Source organism: Melopsittacus undulatus, chromosome 8 (genome assembly GCF_012275295.1).
Source record: "Melopsittacus undulatus isolate bMelUnd1 chromosome 8, bMelUnd1.mat.Z, whole genome shotgun sequence".
NCBI lineage: Eukaryota > Metazoa > Chordata > Aves > Psittaciformes > Psittaculidae > Melopsittacus > Melopsittacus undulatus.
The window spans coordinates 53137839-53161079 of record NC_047534.1 but is presented as its reverse complement, the minus strand read 5'-3'; the positions used below and the strand labels follow the sequence as shown (position 1 = coordinate 53161079).

At 47.8% G+C, this 23241-nt stretch overlaps 1 protein-coding gene across 6 annotated transcripts in view; it reads left to right on the top strand.

Annotated features, from left to right (window-relative positions):
• The window catches only part of HDAC4 (histone deacetylase 4), a 205378-nt gene that overhangs the window by 87783 nt on the left and 94354 nt on the right, over positions 1–23241 (top strand). For all 6 annotated transcript variants that reach the window (XM_034065128.1, XM_034065131.1, XM_034065129.1 and 3 more), the window contains one exon: positions 13854–14098. In XM_034065128.1, coding sequence (XP_033921019.1) covers positions 13854–14098 — 245 coding nt within the window. The remainder of the gene's footprint in view (positions 1–13853; positions 14099–23241) is intronic.

Genomic DNA, 23241 nt, shown 5'->3' with positions numbered 1-23241 from the left:
TGTAGAGGTTTGGCTATGTGGTAAATGCACTAATCCAAGTGCTGATGCAGCATTAGGGGCAGGAGCTTACACCTTAGAGCTGTTGCACGAGAGAAAGAGCACTTTTGAGTGATGTGCAGGAGGGGACACATGAGTAAGAATGACAGAGGTGAAGATCACCAGAGGATTAATTCTGGTCCTTTTAAAGCAGCTTTAATCAAGGTTTTCAGACAGACTTGGAGCACGTTAGATGTTAGTTGGTGTGCAGTTTAAAATGCTCTTTACTCTTTATCCCATAAAATAAGATCTTGCATATGACAAAGATTTCAACTTCTAAGTAGCTGTTCTATAATGCATAGTATTATTTTGCACCTTTGAATTACACTGTTAGCTGCTATTTTATATCTAAGCACTACTTTACATCCAGAAGACTAAGCTGTGCATCTCTCGGTGCATATAACTGTCAGAGAGTATTGAGAACATGTCTAAGTGCAGCATAGATGATGATGATGGAGGTTAAACCCTTCTTAAAGGTGTCACCTTGTTAATGAATTCACCACCATCTATAATGTGGTTATAGTGGGTTTCTGCCTTGTTGCCTGCCCCTGTCAGTCCTGTTGGGCAAAGGAGAGCTGTAATGTTAGGGGTATCATGTTATCTGAGGGCCAAGTGCAAGGACCTGCCCCGGGGTTGGGGCAGTCAGAAGCACTGCTACAGGCTGGGGGACACTGGATGGAGCAGCCCTTAGGCAGAAGCTCTTCCCTGTGAGGGTGCTGAGGCGCTGGCACAGGGTGCCCAGAGAAGCTGTGGCTGCCCCATCCCTGGCAGTGTTCAAGGCCAGGTTAGACACAGGGGCTTGGAGCACCCTGCTCCAGTGGAAGGTGTCCCTGCCTGTGGCAGGGGTTGGAGCTGGATGAGCTTTAAGGTCCCTTCAAACCCAAACCAGGCTGGGATTCTGTGATTGAAGCATTTAAGTTGTTTGCAGCTGGCTGGGTACTGAGCATCTGCTGTGCAAGCATTCTGTTGTCTCTGTGTGTTGTACTCAGTTCTGTTCTCCATCAGTGCCCTCAGGATGCTGACAACAGCAATGAAAGCCATTCTGTGATCTGTCTTTCCCAGGTAATGAGCATCTGGAAGAGTTGTGGTTGCCTCCCACAAGTGGGATATGCTGGGTCATTGTTAAAGCTCTTCCCAGCAGCCAGGTGCTGTGTTAAGGCTGTGCACAAGTCCAGCACTCCTGAGTTTCAGTGCCTTCCCTTTCTGCTTTAGCTATGAACATCTTTAGAACTCCTGGGTCTGGAAGAGCAAAGTGTTTTATATGAAACTGAACTTTCCTTTAAGCTATTGTAAACCAGATCTTAATGCACACACTAATTTTAAGACATTCCTTTTCATAAGCGGCAGACATTTAGTCTTACATGTGCCAGTATGGCTGGAAAAGCTTCTTCAAGCATCTGAGATGGGCTCACAATGAGATGAGGCATCTCTCTCACCACAGGTTTAGTTTCATAGCATGCAGTGGCATGTGGCTGCACAGGAATTCTGCTCCAGTACATGTGTTCTGATGTGACTTGAAGCAATAAACATGGAACTGCCTTTAGAAGGCTTACTTATAGTGATGGAGAGGTACCTTTGGTTCTCGTTTTAAAGATGTGGAGGAAGCAGGTTACTATAACTGGAAGCAAATACAGGGAACAGATGCGTATAGTGGGAATCTTCAGAAAGGATTTCAGTCTGGTTTGGTTGAGTAACTGCTTCTTGGGGTTTATTTGTCATTGTAGAGCATTGCCAAAGTATTACATAGGCTTTGTCCAAAGCTACCTCTGTGCCCTCGCTTGGTTCATGTCCGTGCCCGCATCAGTAGGCAGAAGTGTTGAGTTCAGGGTGAGCCAAATCGGTGTCTGCTTTTACTTACAGCCCAGGACCAGTATTTCCAAGCACACCATGATTCTAAGCTTGAAAAGGTGTTTCTATGGAAGTTTGGGGGGGCTGATGGGAATGAAGGACAAATACCTCTAAATGCCTTTGTACATTTCTTGTTCAAGCTTGTGATGATACTTCATTCCATTCACCATGACTGTCTGCAGTGGGATGATACAAAATGAAGCTGCTGCTGGTTTACATCTTTCACCATTGCGTATGATAGCAGGGATTTCAGGAGCAACACTGTCCTTAAGCATAAATCAAGGCAGATGGCAAACCAGGTGAGCTGTAAACTAGGTTTGCTCACCAGAAACATACAGTACAGACAAATGTACGGTCACCTAAAAACACTGAGATGGCATTTATGAACAGTAAGGAATACATAAGGAAGTCAAAGTTTGGGTAAGGCCAAAAAGCATAGAATCACAGCCTGGTTTGGGTTGGAAGGGAGCTTAAAGCTCATCCAGTTCCAAACCCCTGCCATGGCCAGGGACACCTTCCACTAGAAAAGGATGCTCCAAGCCCTTTCCAACCCAGCCTTGAATTTTGCATGCTCTAAACACACACTGGTGATCCAAGTGTAAGGTATTTCTGTGTCATGTTTCTTCCTCCCTTTGATGGGGTTTATCTACATCTGGTTTCTCTGTAAACAGCTTTAATACAACAGACCTTGTAAAACTGCCTCTTTCCATGGTCAGATGTAGCTTTGTAGCCTCATCTCACAGAACCGCATCCATGTCTCCCAGTAACCAAGTCCTCTGTACTGGTGCATCCTGCTCAAAGCCCTGGCCAGTTGATCCAGCATCAACAGGGGACATGTGTCAGGAGCTCCTCAACCCACCCAGCCATTGAAGATGTGGGACAGCTTTATCCCTCCCCGTTTTCAAGCATCACTCCTGGACCATGCATGAGTAGGCAAGCCATTAATACATCTCCCAGGCTCTGCCCAGCTGGGGATCAGTAGAGAGGAGTTGTATGATACCCCCCAAAGCAGGGCTTTACACTTCAAACCTGCTGCTTTGAGCAAAGCAAACGTGAGGCACATCAGTGGTGAAATGGAAACATGCTAATGAAAGCAGGCTAAATCATGGGAGGATTAGGCTGTAGTGATTTAAACCAGCTTTATTTCAGTATGGAGACACTGACGCAGGATTTAGCGTACTCGAAGATACGCTGGTTATCTTTGTAGTTAAGATGAGTGGTCTGACACACAGGCACACAGATTATCAACCTCTAGACCTTTCTGTATACAAAGATACTGAAACAGTGGCATTTGGAAATGCAAAGTGCTGTTCTGAGGGTTGACCCCTTGTGCTCATCAGCTGGGAGAGCAGAGGGGCTGTTGTTGGCTTTGTGGCCTGCGGCGGCACAAGAACTTTAGTGTGCTCTGGGGTTTGAGTGGCAGCTACAAGCATACACAAGCTGTCACTCCCGAAATGCCATTAGATCACCTTGCCAGGCTTTCTGCTGTGTCTTAAGTGCCATTCAGAGGCATTTAGGTCAGTGCCTTGTGTTTTGCCAGAGATTTGGTGAGAGCTGGGAAGTGGGAGGGGGAAGATCAACTGCTTCTCTTCATAGTTATTGTGGCCTTTAATCATGGAATCCCAGCCTGGGTAGGGTTGGAAAGGACCTTAACGCTCACCCAGTTCCAATGCCTGCCATGGGCAGGGACACCTTCCACTAGAGCAGCTTGCTCCAAGCCCCTGTGTCCAACTTGAACCTGGCTGCTGTAAAGTCACCTTGGCAATTAGCTTGGCCTCAATTTAACTTGCTTCTCCCAAGTGAAAGAAAGGCCTCTTGTTGCAAGCTTGGAGCTCACAGGCACATGATGCTACCTCTTAGCATGTGCTTACACGTTGTAACCCAGTGGCTTTGTAGTTTAGGTGGGCTCATCCAGCCGCCATCCTTTATGGTGGTTCATTCCCTGCTGTCTCCCAGCCACTGGACTCTTTCTCTGCAGTTGTCCCAGCTCTTCAATGCATAGCTTAGAAACCCCTTACTGCATCTGTAGGTTTTTCTCAGAGCTATCTAGAAGCAAAATTCCCTTTATGTCCCCTCTCTTGTTTTAGGTTTTATGAACAAGAGTTGTCTTTTCAGAGGATGATGCTCTAAAGAGAGCTGAGCTGTGCATCTTCATGCATGCCCTTGTGTTCTATGAATGTTTCAAATGGTCTGCCTTTGCTTGCAAGGCTGACTTGGGTCCTTTAATCTTTTGGGTTTATGTTTTGTTGAATAGATGTAGTCCATAAGAAAAAACCCAAACCACGAAACCAAGCTTAAATTCAGAACTGCTTTAAATGCCTTAGCACATTAAGAGAACTCGACATTCAAGACAAGGCAGTCTATGAAGTATTTACTCCAAATGGGAAAAGCTCCCTGATGTTGTTCCCAACAATTTACTGTGTTTCAGAAACAAAACTTATGGCACTACAAAGGCAATAGGGAGGGATGGAGGTGTAGAACACACAGTCCTTCGTTAGTGGCCTACAGGTAAAATACTCTTAATGTAAAATGTGATTTGCTTGGTGGAGAAGGCATTTAGTGTGTATTGTTTGTATGGAAAGGTTTTGGGTGTTTGGGAGTGCTGATCTTGTTCAGCTTTGGATACCTTCTTTGAGACAAGTTGTTGTGTAGGAATGTTGAAGTGAATGCAAGAATGGAGTGCCCCATTTTCCTCATGTTTCAGTTATTGCACGGTGCTATAAAAAGAGAGATAGGATCTGGAAACAAACCTTGAGGAACCACATCATCCTTGTGGTACTTTGTGCATTCCTTCATCTGGAGAGAGGTGAACTTCCATTAACATTCACAGTCTGTTCCAACAAAGATGTGCTTCCTGCTTCAGGCTGGTACCTTCTGTGCTCACGTCCAGCCTCTGCTCTTCTGCCACCATTCTTCATATGGTGGTGGATGGATGGGGAGCTTCATACCAGTTCTTCTCCAGACCTCACAAGGGAGATGCTGGTCCAAGTTCTGCTTTATGCTCAGCCTCATCCTCCTATTGTTGTTCCTCAGCTGCATGTCTGGATGTCCTTTTTACCTCTTTCTTCTAGTTTTCTGAATGCCTTTTGTCTACTCTTCCCTTTCATAACCAAATATCCTATTAAGACTTGATATTTGAATCACTGAACCCTCTTCAGGTTCTTTCCAAAGTCCTTTATCATTTTTGTCAGTCAGTTTAGGTAAGGATACAGATATGATCAACATCCGTATATATATATATATATATATATATATATATATATATATATGTAAAGTCTCTCACCTTTGGGCTTGTCATAGCATCCTTTTGGGGGAAGAATCAGGCTACAGTCAAGCCCCAGCAGCAGAGTTGCTTGAATACACACTGGGGACCACAAGCACAATGGGAGCTCCTGATGGCAGAGTCTGTCCCTTCCACACTCCAGTCAAGCTCAGCTATGGGTTCCCAAACTCATTGATGTCTATCCTGTCCTTTAATCAGCCCAACTTGCACTAGATGCTACCCTTTAAATTCCATGCAGTATTGAATGCACTGAGCCTCTGCCACTCTTCATGATGGGTTTTACCACTTTGGAAGTTCTTTAGCTGTGATTTAGGTTTCATTTGCTTCCCTCATCGCCCTGTGGTGAAGGTGGGTGCTGTGCTCACGCTGAAATCCAGATCTCTGAGGAGCAGGGCATTGTATCTTCAAAGGAGATGCTTTGCTATTACAGGTTTGGTTTAAGGAAACATCTTCCCTTGATGAACCTGGTGAGCAAACCCTCCTGGCTTTTCTTGTGTTCCACAGCAGAAAACTAGCTCTTTGGGAAGCGTTTTGACAGGGTCAGGTTTAGCTGCGATGTCGTTTGTAGTTAGTTATGTCATGACCATGTTTCTTTTAGTAAACCCCCCATTTTTGCATGAATTAAATGGAATTTGAGGCTAAAAGACTGACTCGTGGTTTTGAGCAACATAAACCAGAATTGCCTTATTCGTCAGAACAGAGAGGGAAGACTTGCTGACCTCTTGCTTTGGTTATAGTAGACATAGAGGAGATGTAACCCACATTTTACACAGCTGTGAATGAGTTGTCTTCAGCTTGGCTGCTGCTTAGTTAGGTAGTTCCCAGTAGCACGGTCAGAATAAAGCTGATTCTTCACTCCTGTATCCAGCTGATGCTGCTCTTTCTACTTTTCTAAGCATACTCCCAAGTCTTCCAGAGTGATGGATGCTACAGAGAAGGTGAAGCAAGTACAATGAGGAAAATAAGAGGGGAAGTGGGAGTTGTGTGGGTGTTCCTCCTCATCACCCACCCTTGCTTGAAAAGGGGTGTGCTGTTTCTCTGGCAATACACATCAGAGTAAGAGAACGCAGGCTGTCATCCTCTTCCATCTTCTCTACAGAGCCCTGGAGGGGCCCAGGAGTGTCACGGTCATAGTTCTTCAATTGGGTAGCTCATCCAATATAATAAGGATGCAGGGAAGAGGTAAAATGTTCTACTTGTTCTATTATTTCCCCTGTTTTGCACAGTAGTTTTTGGTTGCAGTGCTCCTTACTCTATTGAAGGACAGTCTTTGGGGATAGGAGGATTAAGACATCTTGTGCTCCACCTTTGGTTGATGATGTGAAACGTGGGAGATGGCTGTTTTAGAGTGCTCCATCTACCATTGATAGAAGCAGTGTTTTAATATAATCAGAAGTTGTTCTTAATATCAGGGGCCTTTCAATTGCACCTGATTGTGTCGGATGCGTTGGGTGAGCAGCAATACCTTCTGAAATGCTGCTCAACAATGGTTTGTGAAGCTGCTCCCCTCGGGCAGGTTCAAGCCATTCCCCTTGGCCTGTCCCTACAGGCCCTTGTCCCAAGCCCCTCTCCAGGTTTCCTGCAGCCCCTTTAGGCACTGGAGCTGCTCTCAGGTCTCCCCTTCAGGAGCCTTCTCTTGTCCAGGCTGCCCCAGCCCAGCTCTCTCAGCCTGGCTCCAGAGCAGAGCTGCTCCAGCCCTCGCAGCATCTCCATGGCCTCCTCTGGCCTCGCTCTAACAGTGATGCAGCAGGGTAGGGTTTCTTGTCATCATGTGGAGGTTTCATCTATAACCTCAGATGAGACTCTCAGGCTCCTTCTTCGTCTGCTCCATGTTTAATTCTCTCTTCTGAAGTCCCAGTTTCCCTTGGATGAAGTTCATAATGAGATTAGAAAGAGGCATAAGAGGGATCTGGGTGGGTTTGTCTCTTCAGAAGTATAGCAGAGCTTCCTCCAACCTGCCTTTTTTACCTTGTGTACCTGATAAGGTGAGGAGTTTCTTGTACCAACAGTGAGACAGGTGGATCAAAGAGGTTCACTTGCTGGATAATGCTTGGAACAAGGAGGCAGGGGAAATGATATTCCCAGGAATGCCTTTTAAGAAGGGATAGATACCCTTTTCATTTGTCTAATGCTGTATATTATTACTTATTTAGATGCCTTTTCCTGTGGAAACTCATGTGGGTTTTGGTTGTCTGTCCCCTAGAACACAAGGAAGTGCTCACCACAATTGTATGAAGTCTAAAGTCAGAAGTAGTCCAGGCTGACTCTTTTGATTCCATGATCTTTAATTCCAGTAAAAGCACTGGCATCTTCCAAGAGACTCCTTTGAAAGATGTCATTGAAGGTGAGGTAGGATAATGAATGAGAAGGAAGTGGTGGAACTGAAGTGTCTCCCTTTGGAGCTTCTCTATCTGCACAGCCTCATCTTTTGGAGACATCTGTGCAATGAAAGTGTTCTTCGTGGCTTCCTCACAGGCACTTTGACATGAACTCTTCACAGTCTTGTTTAGGACTTATTACATGGTGTGTGCTTGGCAGTGCCCTGTTTGTGAAGCGCTGGGCTTCCCTCTAGGCAGGACATAATGCTGATGGTGCTCAGGAGATGAGGGCTCTGCTGCAGCCCCTGCTCAGGAGCACTGAAGTGTTTTCCAGGTGATGGGACCATCAGATGGTTTCTGAGATCCAGAAACGGCTCCTTGAGGGGAGACCTTAGAGCAGCTCCAGTGCCTAAAGGGGCTGCAGGAAAGCTGGAGAGGGGCTTGGGACAAGGGATGTAGGGACAGGACAAGGGGAATGGCTTTAATTGCAACCTAGGATAGAGTAAGTGAGGGTGAAGTGGTTGCTCTTCAAGGTTTGGCTTTCTTGTCACCACGACTAAACTGCGTATCTAGGTCTCCAATAAATGCTGATAGATCTTTCCGGGGCAGGGATTAGGATCAAAGCAAGCTGGTTATAGAAATCCAGCATCACTGCACCCTTATTATGTCTTCAGCTCTCCGTAGTAATCAGCAGAAAGTTTCATTGCCATGAATGAGTGAGTGACATTTAAAGCTCCATCTGTTGCCTACGGTGCAGTGCCTCACGATGCCTTTCAATGGGTGCTGGGATGATTAATTTTGGTTCCCATTCATACCGCAGGAAATCTTCTCCTAGCGGGGAATGACTCCAGCCCTTTGCTGAACTGCAGCATGTGTGGTGCTGGTTGGAAACCTCAGCTGCTGTTTACTCTTCTCTCGTGTGCTGAGAAGGGAGCCAGGCTGCGTTTGCATTTACCCACACCTCCCTTGTCACAAGCACTGCAAATACACTGGCTGCTGTGGTGCACGGTCCTGCCTGCTTTATACAGGGATGGCTCCATCGCCGGTGCTTCCATCCCATTCCAGAGCTGTGTCATCACACATCTGCCCCCATAGGTGAGGACCACCTTGTGACATCTGATCTGGCATCTCCATCCTTCAGACTAGCTGCACTGTGATGCTTAAACTCATCATGTAATTCTAGCCCCAAAGTAATCCCTGCTGAGATCCTGGTTCCTACCTTTGGGAGGGCAGAGGTAAGAGTTAAAGCAGAGATAATGAAGTGTTGCTCCAGGCTGCCCCACACCACCCCACTTCCCCACCTCTGCACGTGTGTACTACACATTGATGGAGGAGTATGGCAGGAGCATACCTTCATCCTGCCCCTGGGTGATGCTTGTGATGTGCCATGCAGGACTGGTGTCAAGGAAGCTGCCCCTCAGAGACCTCCTTTATGGGGTCCTGGACAAGTCTGCGGGCTCCTGGGGACATCTTCCCTAGAGAATAAGCTGAGTTTAGATGGTAATGTGGGTTCCCCCCATATCTATGGGACATGTAGCATGCGCTCTGAGGGTGCTGTGTCTCTGTCCGCTTTGTTCTGCTTTACACACAGAATACACTGCTTCTCTCCTGGCGCTGCAGTCAGATACTGCAGTAGCTTGTTTCTATTAATAGCTCTGATCTCACCCTCGCTCCATGTTTCGGCGAGTTTGGGCATTTTTGGGAGTGGGAAGGAGCATCCTGGCTGCCCAGCACTGCATGGGATGGGGGAAGGACACTGGCACCAGTTGCTGCTGGGCAGGGACTGGATCCATAATGGTCTAACAACACCCAACTAACATGAGCCATCCTTCCAGAGTAAATCACTGCAAGCACTCCCTGGGTTGATCCTTGCTTCCTTCCTATGGCTTTAACCCCATAGAATCCCAGACTGGTTTGGGTTAGAAGGGACCTTGAGGCTCATCCAGTTCCATGGGCAGGGACACCTTCCACTGGAGCAGCTGCTCCAAGCCCCTGTGTCCAACCTGGCCTTGAACACTGCCAGGGATGGGGCAGCCACAGCTTCTCTGGGCACCCTGTGCCAGCGCCTCAGCACCCTCACAGGGAACAGCTTCTGCCTTATATATAATTCCTTGGAATTAGATATAAGATTATTAGGTATAAGTCCACTCAGATATAACTCCTCAGGGAAGGTGTCCCCTGCACTTCCCATGTGAAGGTGATGTCGTATTTGAAATGTGAGAGGCAGGTTTCTGTTCTGCTTCAGTCTGAACACACACAGACCCAAAAGGCAGGTCTTTCTGGCAGCAGCATTTGGTTTAAGGGAAAAACAAGCAAGTTTGAGCAATGTTTCTTAAGTTCAGCTTAAGGAAAGTTTATGCTGAAGCAAGATTTGAATGTGAAGCTGTGCTTAAAATATCCCAAATAGATTTGGGTTTAACGTCCGTTCTAGTGTGTTTTCAGGACTCGGCCTTTTGATGTTTTCATCCTTTAAGGACCTGCATAGAAATGCTGTATCCGAGAAAGTAAGAATATACAGGTTTTCCTGTTCAGTTTATTTCAGTGCACGTATTGAAGTAGTGTCACCTTCTCCTCATCACATCCAAAACACTTGTGGAGGAGTTCTTTTCTGCTTGGGAGCATGGGAGAAACTCACCGTATGATTTCTCTGACAGTGTGTTTCTATGCAGCCTTGATGGGCAATGATTGTCATGTCCAGCATTGCTTCCAGGTTGGAGATTACCAGTTCATGTACAGCAAGCATGTTTAACAACGTCTGTGTCTATGTAAGAGCAGGCTGTGAGCTGTCACATTGACACACTCAACCAGGAGGCTGCTCCATGCTGGTGAGCAATGGGGATGATGCTTTAACATCCAACACAGCAGACTTGGATGGTGTGGGAGAGACCCATTGAGCAGAGTGTTTCTAACATGGTACAATGGTAACTTGAGCATGGAGAGAAGGACTCCTTCCGTGCTTAAGGTTAAAACAAAGCTTAACAAGTAACATCCCTCCTGTGTTCTCCTTCTGGTCCTACGGGGAAGGAAAAGGCAGAAGAGAACACAAGATAGCTGAGGATTCATAATCGCGATCTTGTCTTCGAATTCATGGCTTTGGCATTTCACGTCCAACCTCTGAATGTGGTCTTTGTGCTCTTGCTAGCGTCATGAAGCCGATTGTATTAATGTGTTCTCAAGGCAGAACCTAGAAAAGCAATTTTCTAGTCTACCATAAAATATTCATAAGAACACAGGCTTTTTTCTGTCTTGAGGATGCGTTCATAAGGCAGAGAAGGTCGGATTGTTTTCGGGAGGTCAAAAGCACTCACTGCTTCTGTGCGGAGCTCATGGCCTTTCAAAGAGGGGGGTATTTGGAGACGGAAATAGTAAGAGCCGAGGATGACGCAGCCTCTGCTGAGACTCTGAATGGGAATTGTGGTCGTGCTCTCCGCAGCTGGTGCCCCGTGTGTCGGGTGTTGTGGGGGGATGAATCCCTTTGGATGGGAAATGGAAGGACCGGGAAGTTTTCTTAGGACTGTTATCCAACACGGTGCAAGTTCAGGCTCTGCTTAGGGTGTACAAGGATGCAGAGAGGGGCTCTTCATCAGGGACTGCAGTGATAGGACAAGGGGTGATGGATTCAGACTGAAACAGGGCAAGTTCAGGTTGGAGATAAGGCAGAAGCTGTTCCCTGTGAGGGTGCTGAGGCACTGGCACAGGGTGCCCAGAGAAGCTGTGGCTGCCCCATCCCTGGCAGTGTTCAAGGCCAGGTTGGACACAGGGGCTTGGAGCACCCTGCTCCAGTGGAAGGTGTCCCTGCCTGTGGCAGGGATTGGAGCTGGATGGGCTCTAATGCCACTTCCAACCCAAACCGGCCTATGGGTCTGTAAATAGCATTACCAAACGCAGACAGCTGTATTGAAGATAAAGAGATTCACATGGAGAAGGGGTAAGCAGCTTGAGTGACTCCTACTTCTGCATTAGTAACTCTGACCTTTGGTCCACACGTCTAAAAGACGGGAGATGTTCATTCCGGGCGCTCAGAAATCTTCATCTGGATGTGAAAACAGGGACCACGTTTAAAAGGTTTGTGATTCACGAGGCCCACTGTGCTGCTTGCTTAATGACTCACTGCGTCTGATCCTCTACCATTCCCTGGTTTGAGCTCTCCTGGATCTAGGGAGGGGACTCTGGGCAACCTGTGTCAGTGTTTTACCACCCTCACTGTAAAGTTTCTTCCTCGTGTCCAGTCTGAATCTCCCCTCTTTTAGTTTAAAACCATCACCCCTCATCTCTTTTCCAGCACTCATCCCATTTCCTACAGCCCTTGGGACACACGATGGGTTTCAGATGGTACCTTTCACCCCATGCACCATGCTGCAGGGGCAGTATCACATAGATATGGAACTGTTATGGGGTTGCCTGAGTTTGAGTAGTATGGGAGGGATCCAAAACGTTCTTTTGTCACTCTGAAATGCTGCTTTAAATCTAATTTAAAGCATCACATCTAAGGTGAGAAGTTTCTGAAGCGGTAGTCTGTGAAATGAGAGGGCTGGTGTCGAGCCATCAGCTCCCACTGAAAGGATGGAGGGATGCTTCTGCGCAGCACTTGCCATAGGGATGCTCTGTGGGCAGAAATTGGAAGGGTTTACCCTCAGTTCCAACCACGTAGGAAAGCATCAGCCATTCCCAAGGAGGCCTTAGGAACACGATTAGGTGGGTTTGAATGGTTGAATGGCTCACCCCAGAATGCCCTGGAGGGAAGGAATCCCAGCTCTGGTCCTGCGGGGGAGAGAGGGGAGCAGGGAAAAGGCTACAGGAAGGAAAACAATAGGGAAGTGGAGGGAAGAGCTTGTGGGTTGAAAAATAGCAACACTTCCAGTAATGTGACCTTTAGCAGAGAATGTTTCCATCCAAAAGGGAAAACCAAAGAGAAAGTCTCCTCCTCCCCAGCATGAGGAGGGGGAAGGACACTGCTCCTGCACACGTAAAGCTCAACTCGGATGCTCTGGTCTCTGTAGCATCCTCCCCCTGCTTTTGTGCATCTTCGTTTTCAATGAAAAGCAATGGATTTGGGTTTGGTTTTCGCTGTGCTTTCCATTTCCTATGCTAATCTGCATTTCTGTACTTCAAAGTGATGCTCTCCTGCAAACTGGGCTTGTGTAGACCAAGCAAAATGTCTGCATTCCTCTCTTGGAATGGGATTTGGTGCTGCTCGGTTGTTCTCTGCCTTCAGCTCCAGCAGCACTAACCTGGCTTTGCTTTTGAAACCCCACCACTTAGCTCCACATCCCCCTTTCCAAGGAGCTGCCATCCAGATGGAATTGCCTTTCCAGTGGTCCCTGTCCCTGCTGCTGTTGGCAGCAGAGCACTGCATTTTGGTTTACACCTTCCAAAACACCTGGATCTTCAGGAATGACTCCATTATTATGGTTTCTTTTCCTGTTTGACCCTGTTTTAATCAGACTCAGGGTTTACCAGCATCAAACTGGGACAAAACCCTATGAAAACTCCTTCCTCTGGGATTGATGATACTCATGTCCTGATGGAGGCTATGTGTGGGCATCACAGGGGATCACAGTGGCTTCCTCTGGGGGATGGCATAGAAGGGTGGCAATGAAGTGGCTTGTATAAGCAGGGCAGGTTCAGCACAGGGTCCTTGTAGTGGGGCATCATGTCTACCCCTGTGAGAGCCTTCTCTAGGCAATCCGTGCATAACCCTGTCATATGGAGTAGGTACCTTGGCAGATGTGTGACTGGTCCAGCTTCAGGGATGCTGCAGAGTTTGTGCAAGCTTGCACAAACATACCTTAAAGAGAAAACAGCAGCTAAAATGAAAACCTCCAACCCAACTTTCACTTCCAAGGTCGTGGAAGCTCAGTGTTTTTGAAGGGTGAGCCTTTCATTCTGCAGAGGAGACACTGAGTGATTGTAGAGAGAGGCATTAAATATGGTCTGTGTGTGGAGTGTAGGAGAAATGCAGAATTCAGGTGGAATTTAGGCATTTGTAGTCATCAGGTGATGGCAGTGGTTTTCTTTTTTAGCACAAACAAGCTGAGTTCAGTTATTGCAAAGGGATTTTTCACTGTTGTTTCTTGCTGCCCTTTGTTACCACGATCCCATTGTCTTCAGGGAGATGCTTTTTGTGCAAGCAAAGGACTGATTTCTACTCCACAGATACAGTGATAGTTTTCCCCTTTTTATTCTCTTAGCCTACACCTTTTAGCCCCATAGGGCTTCTTTACCATTTAAAAGATGGTGTGAGTTTATAACTGTTGTTTTTGATTCAATCCATGGTTCCTCAATGTCTTTACTGGACACGATGTGAGAGCTTGATCCCTGTGTGAGCGAGGAATACACTCATCTCTCCTCTTGTTTTCATGTCGTAGTTGATGTGACCACAGCACTGCCCTTGCAAGTTGCACCGACTTCAGTCCCAATGGATCTGCGCTTGGACCACCAGTTTTCCATGCCCGTGACAGAGCCGACGCTGCGGGAACAGCAGCTGCAGCAGGAGCTCCTGGCACTCAAGCAGAAACAGCAGATCCAGAGGCAGATCCTCATAGCTGAGTTCCAGCGGCAGCACGAGCAGCTCTCCCGGCAGCATGAGGCCCAGCTGCACGAGCACATCAAAGTAAGTGATGAGCAGCCCCGCGCTGGGCACTGTGTGGAAGCATCCCATCACCTTGAGGTGATCCAATGGATGTGCTTTGGGGTAGGAATACTGGGCTGCACTTGGTAACCTCTGCTCAGAGAATACCTAAAGGGGCTGTAAGAAACCTAAAGAGGGGCTTTATGCAGGGACAGGCCAAGGGGAATGGCTTTAAGCTGCCAGAGGGGAGATGGAGATGAGCTCTTTGGCAGAAACTCTTCCCTGTGAGGGTGCTGAGGCACTGGTACAGAGTGCCCAGAGAAGCTGTGGCTGCCCCATCCCTGGCAGTGTTCGACACAGGGGCTTGGAGCACCCTGCTCCAGTGGAATGCTCATGGCAAGGGTTGGAACTGGATGAGCTTTAAGGTCCTTTCCAATCCAAGCCTTTCTCTGGTTCTTTGAATGATCTTTTGTAAAGGGATGCAAACACCAAGAGTTAAAAAGGGGGACAGGGTGGAGGAGAAGAAGCAGGGTAAGCTGGTGTTAAACATTACCCCTACCTGTATTCATTACTGCTGTATCCCACTGCCATCAGGTGCCTTGTTTTGCCTGGATTTGGGAAATGTCAGTAGAATTTAACCCAACAGGAGGGCTTTTAGGCTATCTTTCCACTACAACCACATACATGGGACTAGAGGGGCCCATCAGTGCCCACTGCACATCAGCACAAGGTGCAGAGCAGCTGTTTGAACCTTCGTGTCTCGGCAGCAGCAGGAGCCAGGGCTCTAGTGGGTGTTAGTGCTGCTCCAGTGCCCAGGATGGAGAAGCCACATAACCCACAGGAAAAGTAGGAAGTGCAGTTCAGAAGATGGCTGTTGCATAGTGAAAACCTTAGACATTATATAAATATTTCCCAGTGATAGACTATTGCTATGGTAACAGAAGCTTTCAGCGTTGCTAAATATGCTCTCCGTTGAAACAGGGATTAGCGCTGCACATGGTAAATAGCGTTAATGTCATATTAAAAAGCAACCTCAATTCAACCTTATATAACTTTAGTTTTAATACAAAATACATGTCAGAGTGAGGAAGATGGGATTAAAAGTTAATGGTGTATTATTTACAGAGTTTCCAAACGCAGGGTTTGGAAGAGCAGGCGCTCCTTGAGGAATGGTTGAATATCTCTGTCCTTGGTGGGTTCTCTGTGTTCTCTTCAGGACAGGGATGTGAGGAGGTGCATGATCAGGGGCTGGAGCAGCTCTGCTCTGGAGCCAGGCTGAGAGAGCTGGGCTGGGGCAGCCTGGACAAGAGAAGGCTCCTGAAGGGGAGACCTGAGAGCAGCTCCAGTGCCTAAAGGGGCTGCAGGAAAGCTGGAGAGGGGCTTGGGACAAGGGCCTGTAGGGACAGGCCAAGGGGAATGGCTTGAACCTGCCAGAACAGGGGAGACTGAGATGAGCTCTTAGGCAGAAGCTGTTCCCTGTGAGGGTGCTGAGGCGCTGGCACAGGGTGCCCAGAGAAGCTGTGGCTGCCCCATTCCTGGCAGCGTTCAAGGCCAGGTTGGACACAGGGGCTTGGAGCAGCTGCTCCAGTGGAAGGGGTCCCTGCCTGTGGCAGGGGTTGGAGCTGGATGAGCTTTAAGGTCCCTTCCAACCCAAACCTTTCTATGTTTCTATGATCCTGAAGCAGCTCCTCTGTGTTTTGGACGGGCATCTGCATAACCAGCATGGCTCAGTTACAGCCAGCAGCGCTACAGAGGCTTTAAAGCAGTTACTCCATTGACATGTTAAACCTCAGCGAGTACAGGAGGAATCAGGGTTTGTTTGTTTTCTTTCTCTTCCTACTCTGGTGTCAGTGTGAGCAGAGAACCTGTTCTGACTCCATGTGAGCTAAGAGAGGGGAAGCATCTCTCCCTCCCACCCCTCAACAAAGCCCTGGTGTAAGGAACACCTTAAGGTTGTCTTAAGTAAGTGTAATTTGGCTTGGAAAATGCTGGCATGTCTTCCTTGTTTTTCTATTCACGTAGATAACTTTTTCCTATTGAAATCTGATGTTTGGGCATTTTCCAGAGCTTGGTTTCATTCCAACAGCCCAGTTTGAATCATCTGACCTATAGCGCAAGAGGAGAAGATGATGGGATGGTCACAGCCCTTCTTGCCTGCATGTGCAAATCCTTCCCTTGTCCTTTCCCCCCTCCTTGAGCAGTCCTTGCTTTATAGACTTTGGATTTTGAAGAAGTGGGCTCCAAATGTAGGTGGAATATCCCAGAAGATCCTGGAATTTGGAGCGCCAAGCTCCGAGTGAAACAGTATTTGTGGAAGTGGACACAGTTAGTGCTTGGCACATGATGGTAGCGGAATTACTGCCATCATGGAGTAACAGGAAATCCCTGACTTGTTTAGGGAAAATGAATGGAACCTGATGAGGACTTCATACAGAAATAGGGAAAAGAGCTTTTGATAGTGATGGTGCAGCTTTGCAGGTTGCTGAGATGCGAGAGCATCATGGAAAGGAAGCAGGAGCTGGTGAGTGCTGGAGGCAGAGGTGGCAGCTCCTCTCTCCTGTAGCCGTTTACCTTCAGTGAGATGGCTTTTCCACTCCGCCAGATGTGTAACAATATTTATAGCCTTCAAATCTGCCTCCCTAAACAGAACCAAGGATGGAATAAGGAGCCTGGTGCCCGGGCCCTTGCGATGGTGGAAAGCCTCTCGGCAGGTCCCAGTGTGAGCTTTGCTTGACCTTTGATTGTGAAGGAATCGGCAGGGAATTTTTTCCTTTGTGAGTCATTCCTTCCCAGCCAGGATCAGCTGGAAGTTACCAAAAGCTTTTCCATTTGCCTTCTGGTCAAGAGCCGGAGCGAGGTGGTTGAAGAGGGGCAGGAGCTCTGGCAGGGCAGTGTGAGCTCAGTGAGCAGTGGGAGTGAAGGACGCGGTGGGTGATGTGGTTCATCCCTGCGCTGCCGGAGCTCGGAGCAGGGCTCTTCCCAGCTCTGGCTGGTTTATAGAGAAAGCCAGGAACTTATTCAGGATGCTGACGCATGTTGGTGTTAGCACATGACAGCAGACATGAGAAGGAGTGAGGAAGGCGATGGGGTAGCGAGACAGGCAAGCAGCTGAGCCTCACAGCTCCTCATGGATCTCCGATCCGAACCTGGAAGTTCGGAGTTGTTAATTCCACAATGCTGTTCCTGCTTTTCCTGTTATCTGAGAAAAGGAGGTTTGTGTGCATCGGGAGCAGAGGGAGGATGAGGCTGTACATGCAGTGTAGACAGGGTGGGCAGAGGAGCCCATAACAAGAGCCAAAGGAGCTCTGTGGTGAGGTTTGATGAGGAGTGATTCCCAAAGTGGTCTCTTTTTCCGAATGCAGTGATTTGTGGAGCAGTGTGCTGTGCTGCCTCATGGCTTCAGGCCAGTTAATAAAAATACATGGAATGCTTTCAGACATCAGCTTTATATACATAGCAGTGTTGAGATAAAGCCGAGGAGATGGCTTTGGTAGGTTTTGGCTGGTTTCAGATGGCATAGTTTTAATCACTGTAGCTTCCAAGCCTTGATGGAGAGGTGGTAAAACACATCCGAGGTGTCAGATGGAGATATCTTAGAGATACAGGTTAAAACTCTCTGGTCATTCCTTAGTTTTGTTTTTGGAGAGCAAAAGGCTGACAGGGAATCTTCCAGACACATCTTGGAATGCTGTAGAGGTATCTAGACCTGACAGGTATCACGCTGATCCTGCTGTTGCTTTTATTTGGAGGCACCTGCCCTTGGAATGGCAGGTTCGCTTGCAGGATTGCTCCTTGGGCACAAATCTCATCCCCTCTCAGTTGTAGCCATGCCAGTGCTTAGAGCCTCTTCTGGTGGCCTCTTTGTGTCAATTCCTGCTTCCTAACTTAAATCCCCATCTGCTGATGGGATCGATGTCATCTGCTTCTCCCCTTTGCTGCGTGGCACCTTCCCCATGCCCCGAATCAGGACTGCCGAAGGTACCCATTTCCCCTGTATTCCCATTGAACTCTGGTGAAGGCAAACTTCCCTTTAACCCCCCCAAACACCCCAACTCCCATTGCTGACTGTGTCTGCTCCATCCTTCCTGCCTGCAGCAGCCCATGCGGAGAGGCTCCCTATGCTGCTCGTCTGCAGAGCAGCCGTTCCTCACAGGCTGCATTGTTCAAGAGCAGCTTCAAAAGCCCAGAGATACCAGGTGCCCGCCTCTGTCTGCCTTCTGACATGATAAGATTATTCATCTTGGGAAGGCTGCAGCTGGGTACAGTCGGTGGTAAGGAAAAAAACCCCCAGACTGAACATTTTGTGCCTTCTGTCTCCTCGCATGCATTGTAATGGGCTCCCTTGCTATTTCTAGACAGCTTCCTGTTCTTTTTTGGGTGACCTTGCCTCGGTTTTCTGATCCACGGAGCTGCCTCCAAGGCTTATACCTGGAGCCTGCAAAACTTCACTTCTGATGGAAGTAACCCTGAGGAAAGCTTTTGTACCATCAGAGCATTTGCTGTCTTTGAAGGGCAGGGAGTGACATTCCTCTGCCTCAAAGACAAGCTCTTTCCCATGAGCGTTGAAGGCAAATCTTCACACAGAGGGCTGGGGACTGTCAACTGATTCATAGAGCAGCTTGGACACCTCTAGGCCCCCTCTCTTGGTTGAATGCATGCAGCAGGCTGGGTTCATTTGGGGGCATCTTCCTCCTTAGTGCTGATGGTTTCTGGGCTGAAGCTGGGTTGAGCAGTCTGGAACATTGGCTGCACTGGTCCTGCTCTAAACCTGGTAAAAGCAGCATGATTCCTTTGGGCTTCTGAGATAGGCCACGGTTTGTTGGCTGGAAGGAGCTGAATGGGAACTCCAGGTGAGATGCAAGAAGTCAAGCTGCGAATCTCATTGCAGGCAGTGGGTGCACATTGCACTGTGAATCCATGGAACCTGTGTGCATGGAGTGTGGTGGTACAGCCAGCCTTGTCCTCCGTGCACCATTCCTCAGTCTCTTTGCTTTGGGCTTCACAGTTTTCCAGCAGGATATGGAGGTTTTCCAGTCCATCAGCAGTGGGAGATGGAAAGCCTGTGGCCTCCTGTGCTCAAGCCACTCCATGTTCCTTCGTTGAAGTCAAAGAACAGACGATCACCCACTGCATGTTCTTGTGAATGAATCTCCTGAAGCTGAGCTTAAATTGGGCAGAGTTTGGGTGTTCTGAAGGCTCAATGGCTGATGGCAACAGCAGTCCAAACAGCTTTTTCAAGTGATCAGATTCCTGTTCTTCCATCCTTTATAGCGTGAGCTTGTCTCCCAGTACAATGTGTGTGGGGCGCAGTGATTACTTTAGGTGATTTTCCTTTACAGCCTAAACCTTTATGGTCTCTATTCAGTTTGGAATTGCAGGAGCAAGTAAATGGCAGGAGCAAGAATGTTTTGCACTTCACACATCCGAGTTTTCAACTTCCATCTGATTTTGGTAGTAGATAAAATAGATGGGAAGCAGTCTAAGAGAGCACACAGAGAATCAGGGCAGGAGTAAAGAGAGAGCCAAGTGGATCCTGCAGGAATATTGACCTGTTAATGTACACTGTTGCTGATAGATTTAACCTTCTTAAACTTGTAATTCCTGTTGATGCGTATGGTCTCTTAACAACATTGAGCTGGTATGTGGGTGAATGACGTTGCATTTGAAACATAACTCATGTTGTGAATAGCTTCACTCAAGCACACGCAGTATGAACAGTGGTGGCGGATAAATCTCCGTGTTTAAGGTTCCTGTTTAACTGGTGGTGGTGGGTATCACACAATCCCAGCCTGGTTTGTGTTGGAAGGGACCTTAAAGCTCATCCAGCTCCAACCCCTGCCACAGGCAGGGACACCTTCCACTGGAGCAGGGTGCTCCAAGCCCCTTTGTGCAACCTGGCCTTGAGCACTGCCAGGGATGGGGCAGCCACAGCTTCTCTGGGCACCCTGTGCTAGCATCTCCTTCTTTGCCATGACCAAAACCTGGTGGTGGCTCCTACATCTCCACTCCTGATCCTGATTTTAACATAACATTCCCATGCCAGTTCATCTACTCCCTGCACCCCATAGCAGTTCATAGAGGATATAACTGCTTCTCCAAGGACTGAGGTCTGATTGCTCATGGCATCCTAAAATCTCACTTAGAATTAAACATCTGGGGCTCCTTTTACAGGACAGTTTATATGGATCTTTGATTTGTAAAGATTCCTTCTTGTCATGCATGATTTGGATGGATGTTCCCTGCTCCTGGTGCAAGGATTTGTCCCCTCCTTCAGTAATAACCATGTAAAGCAAAGCAGAGGCAAATGCAAGGGAGTTTTGCTCAGGGTAAAACAGGAGGTGGAGCTGAGCATGCTGGATACTACAAATGGAGCTCGGTGCTTTCTAAAGAGGCCCTTAGATACCTTCTGGAGATAGGGTGAAAACTAGCCTGGAGTGGCAGTCAGGGAGCAAAAGGCATGTACAAATGCATTCCCAGCACAGATATCCAGGACTTAGAGGGATGAAGCTGCTATGTGAGCTTCCAGCCTTTTAGGGGAAGTGAGCAGTAATGGCATAGGAAAGAAACAGTGATCTGAAATTATATATCCATATGGAAGCTGCCAAACTAATAGTGTAGGATCTTGTCACCTAGAGCTGGCTGGGAGGGAACACAACCCTTGTTCCCGTTCCTGGAGACATTTGAGCCTCATAAACTTGAACACCAGACATTCCCAGTAGGATATGTCTAACCGGGATCAGTCTCCTGCCCGGGAAGCTGTCTGCTGGGCAGTGTTGTTTCCCTGTGTAGCAAAGGGATGCTGCCTCATAGCTGGAAGGGGATACAGCATATCTATGTTCAGCTGCTGATGTGTCCAAGAGAAGGATGATAGGCATTTGTTCTGCTCAGCTGGGCTTTAGGATTCCTGTGTCTTGGCTCCTGCTGGAAACCACAACGTTGTTTTCCCCCCTCCTACCTCCCAATACAAGTCAGTCGTTCTGAGCAGCCTCCGGTGCTCCAGGAGTTATCTGAAACACGTCGGGATGGAGCCAAGGGAATGAATCCTGAAACTGAAGCCACAGCTTGAGACTTGAGTAAACAGGATGGGGAGACCATGAAGCAGTCTGGGCAAAGGAATGGCCAGGGTTGAGAGTGCTCTGAAATCACCCAATACAACAGTTCTCCCTCAAAGCTGACATCCCTGCTTTGCTTCCACCCATAGCTAGTGATTGCTGGGGGGTCTTTTGATGTGTACGTGGTTTGGCTGCTTCTTTGTGGATTATTTTGAATATCAGATTTAATCCCCCAAAATTAATGGAGTTTTGGCAAAGCCCACGGCAGATGATTTGCCCTAAACCCCACTATTTGCACCAAAACCCCAACCTCACTGGCTGCTGAGGGAGAGGACTAAGGTAGGGAGAATATCATGAAGAATGAAAGGAGATGAGCCCAGCTTAGCTTCTCAAAGTGCTTTCTGGGTCATACCTCAGCTTGTGAAGAGGACAAGTTCAAAGATCTGCTTTGTTGGCGTTGGTTTTGGTCTTGTCTAGCACTAAGATGTTGGGTTTGAAGGTAGTATTTTACCTACACATCCTTACGACTTCCTTGAAGCTATTGCCTCCATCAGAGGCCAGCCTCTGGTTCTGAGGTGGCAAGGGAAGTAGTTGTATAAAGAACTCCTCAGCCTGCAATCTTATATCAGCAATCAGTCTGCAAACTGTTGGTCAGCCAGGCTTGTGATTACCTGCATGAGTAAGGGTGAGCTGTCTGGGTACGGATGGTTTTATACTGCCTTGCACTAATTACAGTAAGCTCTTCAGATATATATATCTAAAACCCTAGGAGCCATAGTCTGGGCTTCAAAACCTCTCCTGCTTTGGAGATTTTGGTCCATTTTGTGGAAGTAAATGACAGATGTGCCTTTAAAGTGATGGTTGGATGGGAAAGAAGCAGCACAGAGCAGTGCCTGGCTTCTGGGGGAAGAATAAGGTAGTGTCTGCAAGGTTTTGGGATGCAGGATGGGCTCGCATACTTGCTGCTCATTTAGCAGCTTGAGGAGTCATTCTGGAAGCCTTGATGTGACATGTCCTCATGGAACACATCCTTATTCCCGCTGGTTTGCCTCCTGTTGCTTACAAAGAGGTTGCTTTGTGCATTGGAAGTTGACAGCGGGGTTAGTGGTAAGGTGTCAGTCCCCATTGTAGGTTGACATGCTGAAGACAATGGATGAATGCGATGGCAAAACCCCACTGCAGCGGCGAGTCCTCACAGCTAGCTGAGCGTTGGGAATGCTCTGCGCTCTCCTGATGGCACTGGTTAATATTAATGTATGCTAAAGGAGCACCAGCAGCACTGACTCCAGGTACAGTCGAGCATTTGTGCCGTTTTCATAAATAGTGGAAGCAGTGACATTAAACATATGCAGGAATCCCCATAGTTACAAATATTGACAAACATTTACTTTGGCAAGAGCACCTAATTCAGATGTTCCGAGCTGCGCTCCCTAATGCGGTGTGCCTGGCTGCCACACACTGTGCTCCTCCAACTGATAGCTGAATGCAAAGGGATTTCCCTTGGCATAACTCTTTGTCTTTCACGGCTATTCCAATGGCATTACCGTGGGGAATGGGAAGTTTCAATGCCAAACCAAGGCCACAATGTATGGGTATTACCTTGGCAGAAGGAGCTTTGTGCATGGTGCGGGAGGGAGGATAGGACTGCGCTGTTGTTGGCCACGTGTGGGGCTGGATGGTCACTGACTGTTAAAATGAACCTGGATTGCTGTAGATGAAGCAGAAACTCACCTTCTTGTGAAGCTTCAGTTCCTTTTGTGCCCATGACAGCTTTTTGTATGTCCTCAGGTTCCCTGCTCCTCCTGTCAGTTGTTGTAGGTGGGTCCTCTTGTGCCTTATGGGTCTTTTTGCACAAAGCATCAGCAGAAAATGCTGTTTTTACATGAGAAAATTAAACTGGAAACCCCCAAAATACAGAACTGGGGCACAGTCTGGCTTTAAAGCTTATGGTTTTAAAGCTAAGAAAGGCCTTTTTGCACTTTTAATGTGATAGTTACATTCCCTCTGGCTTTATTAGAACAAGATGGGTACCGGTAGCAGCAGGGAAGAGCAGCACCATGATGTGGCTGAGCCATGATAAGGATTTGGGGTGCTCACCTTGGATCAGCACCCCAAATCCTTCCCAGAAGCCCT